The sequence below is a fragment of the Mytilus edulis genome, unplaced genomic scaffold (assembly GCF_963676685.1).
Source record: "Mytilus edulis unplaced genomic scaffold, xbMytEdul2.2 SCAFFOLD_1031, whole genome shotgun sequence".
Classification (NCBI taxonomy): Eukaryota; Metazoa; Mollusca; class Bivalvia; order Mytilida; family Mytilidae; genus Mytilus; species Mytilus edulis.
In genome coordinates this window covers 1-12,757 of record NW_027268049.1, presented here as the reverse complement: position 1 = coordinate 12,757, position 12,757 = coordinate 1, and the positions used below count along the sequence as shown (strand labels likewise).

At 31.6% G+C, this 12,757-nt stretch overlaps 1 protein-coding gene across 1 annotated transcript; it reads left to right on the top strand.

Annotated features, from left to right (window-relative positions):
* Positions 1-456: 456 nt before the first annotated feature.
* On the top strand, positions 457-10,898 carry LOC139506713 (uncharacterized). The gene is made up of 6 exons (XM_071295519.1): positions 457-460; positions 2,722-2,862; positions 3,553-3,891; positions 5,258-5,341; positions 6,687-6,764; positions 10,787-10,898. The coding sequence occupies exons 1-6, from the start codon at positions 457-459 to the stop codon at positions 10,870-10,872; spliced, it is 732 nt and encodes a 243-aa protein (XP_071151620.1). The 3' UTR covers positions 10,873-10,898.
* The last annotated feature ends 1,859 nt before the right edge of the window (positions 10,899-12,757 follow it).

The following is a 12,757-nucleotide window of genomic DNA, read 5'->3' as shown; positions in this document are numbered from 1 at the left end:
AGACGATCAATATTTGGAACCCCATGCATTTCAAAAATACCTTTATCCGCCTGTGGTAATCGAGACATCTTTAGTATCTTTAAAATAGGTGAAAATCATGAAAACGGTTTTCATCACTGCTAGAAAAGTTGTCTAAGAAATTTTAATTCGATTCTATGTAATGAACATTAAAATGACATCTAGTTTATAAGCATGAACAAAAACTTAAGCACAGGTAACGAAATTGATATATTTGACCTAGATACGATAGCGTTCATGCTGGCTGTTCCAAACGTCTCCCTCTGAAAAATCACATTGCCAGTCGTTTCCTTGTTACAAACAATAAAATAAGGTTTATGGAAGAGCCTTCACAAACGCTCTTCACTTATACACATCAGACATAGAAATTACCTTAATTGCCCTAATTAGAAAGAATCGAAATATTTGATGCAAGCTATACTTTTTTGTAGTTTTAACATGGGTAGGTATCATATTCGTGTTGTTTTAGCACTCACTATCGCTTAGACAAATATAATCACGAATGTAATGCCTACCTATGTTAAAACTACAATGAAGTATAGAGTGCCTCAATTATTTCTTAAACAAGGTCACATATACGATAAGTTTATGAAATAAATAAGTACAATTTAAAAATATCCATACGTAATAAGTTTTGTGTCAACTGTTGTATCGACGTCAACAATGAGTTGGCACTGTTTAAATTGTATCGTAGTGACTATATGAGTATCATGATGATCAAAATACAAGCGCTATGCAATTGTTTTTTTCTTTTCATCTATTGATTTCATCCACCTTCAGCATGTTTATTCTTTTTTTTCACGTGAAATTCTTTGTTCATGAAAACTACACCTAAACTGCTTACCACTTCTTCTTTTATATTACGTTGATAATATGTACGTTCTTCTTCAATCCATTGTTCCACTACTAAACTGTCTATACTTCTTTATAGCTTAGTACAATCAAAAACCTGCAAATAAATTATCCAATTAACATGAATAAGGCCTTTGATAATAGTGTGATTAATCCGTCGGAGTGTCAAACATTTGTTGGAAGTACATGTACATTGTACTAAATAGTCTTGATAAATTGCATGCTTTTATTGGTGATTATGAATCTGTTCAAAATTTTGATTTTTTTCTACCCTATATACCACTTTGCCTCATATTTTTATAAAGAAAGTATTCACACACCTAATCAAATGGGCTTTTAAAAAGTCAGAATGCAAATGTATACGTTCAAACTCTTTTATGTCATTTTTTAGTAGAAACAAACAAAAGACCTATGTCAATGGGACATGCTTTGATGCTATATTTGCCCTTGAAATTTTACTGGATAACATTTTTTGTTTGCTTTGGATACTCCGTATATCGGCAAGTATCGAAATTCCAATGAGGACTTACAGTTAACCACTTATCTCAGACCTATTTATGTATGGTTTTGAGTTACAATTAATTTCATAAATCAGCAAAGACCTATCAAACAACACTACATATGAGAAAACATTTTTATCAATACTTTGAGATATCTAGATAATATTTAAGCTGTAAATAATGACGATTTCAATGTGTACACTAAAGATCTTATCCTGTTGAACAAACTTTAAATAAAGCGAATAATAACTGTGAACACTGCTAATTCCTGGATCTTGATATCTATATCATTAACGGGAAGATAAATATCAAAATGTATGACAAAATAGATGATTTTTCGTTTCCTATTGTTAAATATCAATATTTAGAAGGCGACGTTCCTTTGTAATCATCTTATGGTGTTTATTTATCTCAACTTGATCGATTTGCTCGTGTATGTAACAACGTATTAGATTTTAATGAAAAAATCAATGTATTACTGATAAATTGTTACACCAGGGTTTTCGATATCACAAACTCGTCATAATATTTATTAAAATTATCATCGGTACAAGGACACCATTCGTAAATATAAATCAACATGCAGAAATTGTATACGATCAAATATTTCGCATTAAATATTTTATAGTTATATTCTTTACAGCACAAAAATGTCGGCAGTCACATCAAAAGTTAACCAAACATATACACGGACTTGCTCAGAAGGGGTATAGTTACGATACTGTAACGTGGTCAGATTATTAAAAATAGCATATTTTGCTTTAATATTGAGTAACTTATAAGAGATTTGTATCGGAAATAAACACATTCATTTTAAACCAGTGGTTGACATGATAAAGGTTATGTTCCTCTCATTAATTTGATGATGGTATGATACTAAACGCATAACGAGAGGGATTGTGCTTGATTGGTGAAGACATACTTTTTCCTTCTTTTTTTTGGTTACCTTTCCTGACATCGGACTCAGTCTTCATTTAAAATGATGTTTACTGTGTGTTTTCCTGTGTGATTCCCCCTCCCTCATTTGCTTGAGGTATAAAGGCGAATATAGATGTCACAAAACATGTTGCACCCCGACGCATGTTTGCGCCTATCCCAGGTCAGGAGCCTCTGGCCAACGTAAGTCTTGTATGATCTTTAATTTTAGTTCATTAATATATTTTGGAGTATAGTACGGCATCTATTAAACTAGTACAATGTTTTTGGGCCAGCTGAAGCACGAGGCTGTGTGCGTGATTTTCCCGCTGTGTTAAAGACCCATTGGTGGACTTCGGCTTTTTTCTGCTCGTTGGTCGGGTGGTTGTCTCTTTAAAAATTCCCCATTTCCATTCTCAATTTTATGTTTTTTCAGTAACATCGATCGTGAGCATCTTTGCAGCCGGACGAAGAGGCAATCACAGTTATACTGTGAGAGACGACCTAGTGGCAAACAATAAAACCGAAGAAGGATTAGGTGTTACTATACAGAACAGTACTGGGGCATGCCAACTAGGTATGTTTACATTACTGATTTTAGGCAAAGTTGACTTCAGATGAATTTGGCCATTATTTTACGTATTGTTAATTTATATCTCTTCAACAGTTTCGGTACTTCGGATTTCAAATGTTTGGCTTAGAGCGTTCCTGACGAAGGTTAATCCAGAAAGGCGCGTTTTGACGCAATAAATAATTAAACGGGTTGTTCTCAAATTTGTTGGCCGAATTCCATAACATATTCAACAGAATGAAGTTAAAAATAAACACAATTATTTTCTAAAGTTATGTTAATTTTTTTCATCCTCTATCATGATCATGTCTATAACATTTTTATTAGAACTGAACCTCAATTTAAAAAAAAAGTAAAATGAAAAATATAACGAACACCGATGAGAAATAACAAGTCCGTAATTAAATGTCAAAATCATAAGCTCAAGCACATTAAATGAGTTGAAAATAACTGTCATAATCATGACTAGGTACAGAAATTTTCTGATGTAGAAAACGGTGGATTGTATCTGGTTTTATAAGTAGCCAAACCTTTCACTGGTATGACAGTCGCGTAAAAATCTATTATATTGACAACAATTTTAAACAGAACAAACATAGGTACAAATGTCAAAATTAGGAATTACAGCAGTTAATATTGTCATATATTTCTTCTATTCTATTCATCACTGGATATTGATTTTTTTTTCTCTTACAGAAATTGTCCAACCACTATTTGATTTGCATGTTGGATACGAAATTATGACTTTAAGGATGAAAATATTCCAACCTCCTTTAGACGACACACTTATTATTCTAATGGATAATGTTACCATTGATGTTACACGATATGAAAACAAAAGTTGCTATAATATTAATGGAAAATGTCACAAAGGGGTTTGTTCATGTTATATGACGAACAACACCTTTACATCGATGTATCGCAAGAATATTGGATTTCATAAGAATGGCGGCGCAGTTGGTATTGAATATAGATTTTATGGAATTGATGGTTCGATTTTCAAAGTTATATCATTCAGGACCTTTGAAAGCGCATGTGAGTTTACAATCAGAATGTTTAAACATTAGATAATGCTTCACATACAACAACACAATACAATAGTTATTGATTTTACTTAAATGCTATGAAATGAGATTTAGAAATGGTATACTTAAGATGACCAATATAATTTGACCTTCACATTTTTTGCGATCGAACCAATTTGTAAATTGTAAATCAATAGCCAAATTTAATTAGGTTTGGAACAAAATAATGTGACTTCCCCCTTTAAGATGAAGCAAAGCTTATCAAATTGCTTACACTCACGACAAAAAACACAATATAACAATTTTTGTTTATATATTTCCATCCTTAACATTGTATCCTTTCTTTAAAATAGGAATTAGAAAACAAACAGACACAGTTGACGGTTTTATTACAAGTTTTGTGGTGAAATTTGTCTTCTGAAAGCGTTTTTCCCTTAATAGAAACAACTATATACACATGCTTACATCGATTATGTTTCATTCTCTCTATAAATACTGACTGCAATAGAAAATTCCAGAACCCAGAATAAAAATAAACCTCGAACATTTAACTTAAATGTGTCAAAAATACTTCCTAACGATCCATTTAAAGTATGCACACAAAATCAGTTGCACGTGATAATCCTTTGACTTAGAATAGAGAATGAAAAAGGACAGGTGTTAGTGAGACAACAGCACAAATGAAGTGATTTAAAACAACTCAAGACCACTAATTGGTCCTCAATGAAGCATTACAATCCCCTATCCAGAGGCATTTTAGCTGAACCGTAAAATTCATGTTAACTAGTTAAACAATATGGAGGGTAAACTAAAGTCTGAAACATACATACGAGTCAAAATTTGATATAAAAAAGCACGTATAAATATAAAAGAGGTAGGTTCATGAAATGGACACTCTCCTATACATCAAACCAATGTTGAAAAAACAATAAGTCCAATGTTACAACAGGTAAAAAATAAACTATGAAAAGGATGAACACAAGTTACCAACGGACAAATAAAAGTTCATGACAAGCTACTCGAGAGTTGTTTGTTTTCATTAAAAAGATGGAGCCTGATGACCTGTATAATCAACAATACATACGACGGAAACTACTGGTTATGACAGTTCATTGTAAATTATGCACATACACATTCCACATACACCAACTTTTACAAGTTATTAATCAAAAATAAAATCGGGAAAAGTTCATAAAAAAGATTTGATAAAGGCATGACATGTGGATTTAATCTATTCGTAGCAAGCATTATGTTCTAATTATTCAAGTTGCCACACTCTTTTGCATGAAAAATAACAACCGGGTGCATACATATTTAATCTGTCTTCATACCTATTCCGTTATAATTCAAATCTTATTATAAAGTATATATTGTAGATTTCAACCACCTGTACACGCATTATTCAACTATAAAATGTCTGAAAGAAGATAATCCTGGAGAGAAGTTTGCCTATTTTGCAAGTAAATACATTAAATCATGCAGTTTGCTGTTATCATTTTTTTTATGTTAGTATAAGGAACACAAATTGTGTTGAATAGAATAGGCTGCAACAAATACTTCGGTTAGTTTTGTTGGTGTTTTGAAAGCGTCATCAAAACTGTCATCACAGTCAATGAATTATTATCAAGACCTGTAATTTTGACATGATCTATACTGCTTTCATGTATAGGTATGAATTATAATTGTAAAATAAAGACAATTGAAACTACGCCTTTTCGTCGTCATTTTCTCACCAAAAGAAATCAAAATGTGACTTGATGTCGATAAAATAAGCTCTTTTTAGCTGCTGAAATGCTTTTTCATAACTCATGGTTTCTATAAGTACGCAATGCCTTAGTTGTTACTATAATATACTTATCGTCGAGTTGACAATTAAAGGGTCACTAGCTGTCAAATTCATGTTCACTGATTTGACTCATATTTTCATAATTGATTTATAACAACTTAACACATTTATCCAAATTATAAAATGTCTAAAATAAACAAAATACCGGACATGAGCTCGATAGTATGCAACTTTGTTTCGGGTGTATTTTAGTCTCAATGCCATATAATTTACTTGCAACTTGACCCCGAACACTTCAAATTGACATATGCGCGATATAACATATATATATATATATATATACATATATATCGATTTGGTCCAGTTAAAAAAAGGTGAATTTTATTACGTCTGAAGCTGTCAAACTGAATTGTAGACCCCTGTAAGACAGAATTGTCAATATTTTGAGTTAGAGGTGGTAGATGTTTCTATAATATTGTTATTATTTGTCCCCCTAGTAGTACACTACACTGTTAAATTATTTTTGAAATATAGCAGGTGCGATTTTTTTAATTTGAATTTAATGTCTGAAATAAATGCACTACGGAATAACTGTTGATTAACTCATATTACATCGTAACCAAACAAAAATATATTATATTACCTTACACATTGATTAAAGAATCAACTCAAAGAGCAATACTATCGTGTTTTTGTATATCAGAGAATTAAAACGATTTAAAAGTGTCTATATATGTATGCTATATTTTTATTACCTTTCACATATTGCAAGGTTTGGCTAGTGAACAGTGTTTTCCTAAAGGTGAAATCAGATAAAAGAAAGTACTCAATGATTTTTACATACACTACTGTTCAAATGCCTGCTATGTTTAAGAAATATAAATTAAAATAAACATACAACGGTTGATTCAACGTTATATTTTAAATAGTTATCTTAAACAAATTCTCATTAGAATAATGTTATAACTATCGATAAAAGAGATTATCATGACGATGATTGCATTTATATATTTTTTCAGGTATTTCTAACAGCATTATAGTCGTTTGTCTTGTCTTGGCATATTTATTTTTTCTTTGTTGCACGATAAAGAATAAAGGTAAGATTCTTCATTATATAATATAGACATTTTGTGTAAATTCACACAGCACATTCATACAATGCACTCTTTAAAGGAAACACATACTAATAAAATACCAAAAGATAGAAGGACAGCATTATTTGTTATCGATAAGACAGGAATGTAATTTATCTGAAGCGCTCTTGATCATAATCTGTTGTAAACGTTGCTATTTTAGCAATCAGTCTGCATTCATCTATCAGTCACCGATCAGAAAATTTGCGTCAAACGACGTTATCAATTTTGTCAAAAAAGTAGTTGACTAATCGGCGGAATTAGACGATTGGCATTTATGACGATTGAACTATGATACATACATGTTGAATTCTTACAAATTACGAAATCGAAGTAGAAGCATTCTTGTTCAGCACAAGTTAATAAGTATCTTTATATCGTTACTATCATATAAAAATGAAAACAAAATTACCCAGAGGCATTTTGAATCATTGATCTGGAGCCAAAGTGTAATATTCATTTCTCACACGTGCCAACATAATTTTAGTATCTTTTCTCTGATATTCATCATATTAAAACAAACATCTTTATGTAGAAAATGTATATAAAATTTGCAATGACTACATGTTCGTCATGAAGGATACACCATGACCTCGACCTCATTCCATGGATAAGTGATCACGGTTTAAGCTAAGTGGTCAAGTCCGTATCTCCAATCAATACTATAGATAATTAGTCAACTATATGTAGTTTAGTTTAAAAATATTTTATTCAAATATTTTGAATTGGATTGGGCAACAGACATAGCCTATGTAAGCCCTTTCACGTGTATTGTATGGATTTATTGTAATGTGTACTAGTCCATCTAACAGGTTTCATTTGACTGTAACCTCATTTTTATGGTTCATTGGACAAAGTACAGGTTTTGTTTGTTCCTTCATTTGTCAGATACCATAAGATATAAAGCCACTTTAGTTTGGGTATAATTTAATGTGTCATTGTTCAATATTGAGTTTGGTTAGATCTGTTTCTTGTGTACTTTTAGCAATATGACCAATATGTTTTGTCTATGGAATGATTGTACCAGAGAGACTCTCAAACTCATATATAGAAAATAATCTTTCGTTCTTATGTTGAACTGTTATACAGTCCTTGGATGGTGTAAACTTCCCCCTATTACCATACACCATTACACCATACACCATACACCATTACACCATACACCTTGTACCATTACACCATACACGTTACACATTTGCACCATACACCTTACACTTTACACCATACACCATTCCCATTATACATTTGTATCTAAACGATCCGAAATTACCCATAATGCAATTAAAGGTAAGGCCCCTTTTTGGCCCAAAAATATAACAGTTTTACAAATTTGTTAAAATGTAAACTTTTAGTTATTTATTGGACAGTTGTATGCTTCTGCTACATAAATATGGGCTGTTTTTGACAATGCAATGCACATATATCGGGTTGTAGCACCATTAAGTCATGCTAAATTACTGAAATCTTCAAATTCTATCATTTTAGTTAAATTTTAGACGGTTTCCGTGTAAAACGAAAGTGGCCGCATTCGTGTTCATTCTTAATATTGCAATGTAAGTTGTATTTTATGATAATACATAACATATATAAAGGTTGTGGATGAACACGGATGCGGCCACTTTCAATTTTGACAAAAACAATCTGAAAAGTGACATTTTTTTGGCATATTTGGTAGATTTTTCATATTTGAGCTTCAATCGGATCGTTTTTAATGACTTAATCAGTTAAAATCTTTCACATTAACTATTTGAATCAAGTGAAATAGACACTTAAGTGTTTAAAAAGTGGTCAAAATCTTTTTTCAGATGAAACTGAAATTTGAGGCCAAAATGAGTCCTTACCGGACCTACTCCTTTTAAATATTAAGATTATTATTATTTTTATGTTTACAATCCTAAAAAATGAAAAAAACAAAACTTCGTTGCAACCAATGAAATGTCCTACACCATCATTCACACCATTCCTGATCGCACGTTACACAATCACACCATTCTTCATACACCATAACACCATTCCCCTTACACCATACACCTTAGCACCATACACCTTACACCATTGCACTATATGCCATACACCATTACACCATACACGTTTTTTGGGAAGTTTTACACCATCCAAGGGCTGTACCACTGTCACAGGTTAGGGAGAAGGTTGCCGTTCCCACTTACATGTTCAACCCCGCCACAATATTTATGTGTGTGCCTCTCCCAATTCAGTGGTTGTCGTTTGTTCATGTGTTACATATTTGTTTTTCGTTAAAAATAATTGATATAAATAAGGCCGTTAGTTTTCTCGTTTAAAATGTTTTACATTGTCATATCGGGACCTTTTATATTCGTTTTTCGTTTATTGTTAATGAAATCGTTGGACTTTCTGTTGAATTGTTTCCGTTCGTTTTTTAAAGAATGTGAATAGTAGAAGGATACGTTTGCTAAAACTTTTGTTTTCCCTGAAAACAAAAGCTAAAACTTTTAGATAAATTGAAATCATGAACTGCCATTGGATTTGTGTACGTTTTGTACTTCAGGCTGCATTGTTTAAATGTTCCTTTTGTCTCTGATTTATTATCAATAATCGTTTATGTAAATGTCCTTTGGTTTTGGTGAGTCTTTGTTTACTCCTTGGTTTTGGTTGTTATTGTCTTTCTTTTATTTCAAAAGCAATGCCATATTTGCAATCCGTCGTTCAAATGACTATACATTAGTTATTTTTATAAAATTTGAATAATTTAAGGATAAAGATGTGCATACTCATGGTGTGTTGCTTAGGTTGAAAGTGCAACTATTCTTTATTTAAATCTTTCATTGGATTTTCCGTGCATATGTTAATTTTATGCCTCTGCTGGTGGGACTATTAGTCCCCCGAGGGTATCACCACCCCAGTAGCCAGTACTTCGGTACTGGCATGAAAATACGAATGTTTTGTGTTATTAAAATTTACTGTTACAAAATGATAGAAATTATTATAAATTAAGGAATGTATCTCCCTCATGCAAAGCTCTGATTCCTTTCACGGATTTGGCTATACTTTTTGGACCTTTTGGATTATAGTTCTTCATCTTTTATATAAGCTTTGGATTTCAAATATTGTATTGTCGAAATGCGCATCTGGTGCAAGAAAATTGGTACCGTTAATTTTATTATAAAAGAATAATGCACTATTGCTTGCAATCCACCCAATTAGTCATTTGAAATGCCTCTTCACAAGTTACTCATTTTTAAATGTGAATATCATAACTATAAAAACGATTCAGGTTTTTATGTTGTACTGTTTCAATCACTGTTAAACATTGTTAAAGGTAGGAGGAGGGTTATGCGCTCACATACATGTTTAACCCCACCTCGTTCTTTATGTGCTGGTCCAAGTCAGGAGTCTGTAGTTCATAGTACGTCGGGCTTCTTTTGTCAAATTCGTTTTTCGTTTATTGTTAATGAGATACAAATTATGTATTGTCATGCTATTGAAAGCTTACTTACAGACATATGTTTTGCTCATTGTTGAAGACCAAAAGGTTGCCTGCTGTAACTTGATTTATTTGGATTTTTTTTTACATTCTACATCTCCTTATTACCTGTGTTTTAGCTTTACAAATACTAAAGTTGAAATATTTGGGTGTGTGCATCCCAGATGTAGTTAATAGAAAAGGTATTCGGACGTACGAAATATGAAATTTTTTTCGTCATTCCTCTTTTTTTTCTCGTTAGTCGATACCAATATGTGGTAAAACTATTTGTCCCAAGGTTATTATAACAAACGTCTATCAAAGTATTTAGAGACTTGAATCATATTACCTAAGACAAAGTTGACCTGAGATATACATTGTTTTTCATATTTGCAAATATTGGGGTCCACTAATTGCTCATATAATTTTGATTCTTCATAGGTTTGACAACAACAGGGTTTATAAAAATGAATCAAACTACCATATATATGTTATTTAATATTGAAATCAATTGCTGTTTATGACCAATGTTTGACATTTGTAGAAAATCGTCCTTTATGGATCAGTCTGTATGAGTTACTGCAAATGAACATCATTTTAACAAACCAACACGCAAAAAAAGAGGTATGAATTTTACCAGAATTGATTTATCAAAAAGGTGTATGAAATAGTTTTTTTGTATCTCATACAGTTTCTTTCACCTTCTGAGACGTTAAAATATCTATATATATATATATATATTCATAAAAATAATTAGTAAAATTAGTAAAAAGTTAACAGTTCCATGTATATAAATATATATATCTGCACATGTGAAAATTATTTTTTACGCCTATATATACACATATATATATATATATATATAACAATGTATAACCCTGTAATTTAAACTGGTATTTAAAAAAAATCGAACTGTAAAGCCAGTACTAAAGCCGGAGTTACTGGAAACAAGTCCCTCATTTTCCTATCATTACTTGTTTCCAGTAACTCCGGCTTTAGTACTGGCTTTACACATGTGACAGTTCGAATTTTTTTTAAAATACCAGTTTAAATTACAGGGCTCCATTCATTCGGGGTGGATGTATAAGTACGTAGCCACGTTCAATTATTTTACCTCATTAGATAAAACTTATTTTTCTTATCATTATTAGACTGCTATTCGTTTGGGAGGCTTAAATATGTAGTTTCTGTTGCAATTGCCCTACCGTTGTCAAATTTTAAATATTATACCAACTTGGATCGGTTAGGACATTTTTGATTTTTTTGTATGAGGACTGCCCTCAATGCAGTTATAACATCTAAACTGTCACACAACCTTTGGAAATTTAAACTTGTGCCAGTTCACATCGAAAATAACTTTTTTCATTTGGCATATCTTTGTAATCTTTGCGCCGTGTTTGGAAATTTTAAAATTGTATCAGCGTTTGTGGTGCTCGTTGAAATTGTATAAATTTCAAGATTTAGAAAGAGTTTCTCAGTTTGAATATATTTACATGATTCATTGACATCGTGCTATTATTGAAGAAGGATATCTGTTATCCGAAATATCTAATATTTGTTCATTTTATTGTTATTTAATGGTGATGTTGTACCCTTTTTGACTTGTTATATATTATATTTTGTAGTGTACAGAATCATATTACATGAATATATATATAGATTATTACATTGATACAAGTGGATAATGGGATTTATCCAATCGAGATAGTTAAATTATTATTTTTTAAGTCCGAGCCTCGACGAGGCTGTTGTCTTTATTGACCAGACAACAGTATCGTGAGTATATCCCTTATAAATAAGTCTGTTTAGAGGTAATGTTACCTTTCAGGTGAATGATGACCTGTTTATGCTATGTTATCAAAATTACCAGAAAAGATTGAATATGAAGAAGTCTGCATGTTGATATATATTTATGAATGATGCCTATACAGATGATAAAATTTTGTAAAAGAATGACTACTTTGTACGAAAAACCAGTGTAATATTTCTGCAGTAGTACAGAATCTTTTTTTCGTTATAAACTTGGAGATATATATACGCCTTCAGATGGTGACAAGGGAACGTCACCATCTACATTTTTTTTAATGTTAATAAATGAAAAATCACCTATCACAAGGTGGAGCAGAATTTTCATACCATTCGTATTTATTTAGGACTTTTTTTGTAACGAAGTTGTCAGGTTATTTTCGACTGCTAATAAAATTCAAGCACTTCACATAGCCAGGATTACAAGTTATTCAATTAGTTGTGATGCTTTATTAGCTGACTTCACTTTCTCGTATGTCGGTATTTTGAAAAATCGTTTTGTCGCTTAGAGTAGCTAGACAGTTATGACTGTACATTTATAAAAGAGGACGAAACACTGATGAAAGATCAGATATTTAATTCCATCAGAAAACACGCTGTTGATTATAAGTCTCCCGCTTTTGTAATAATTAATCATCATTTAAAACATATGATTCATCTTTCATCGGAAAGTAATTATAGAAGGCGATTACAGTCATGTTTGTTTATA

What these genes read in the sequence shown, in the direction of transcription:
- LOC139506713 (XM_071295519.1), top strand. An exon ending in CAGGACCTTTGAAAGCGCAT is followed by an intron (nt 3,892 to 5,257) that starts GTGAGTTTACAA and finishes TATATATTGTAG; the next exon opens with ATTTCAACCACCTGTACACG. An exon ending in GAAGTTTGCCTATTTTGCAA is followed by an intron (nt 5,342 to 6,686) that starts GTAAATACATTA and finishes ATATTTTTTCAG; the next exon opens with GTATTTCTAACAGCATTATA.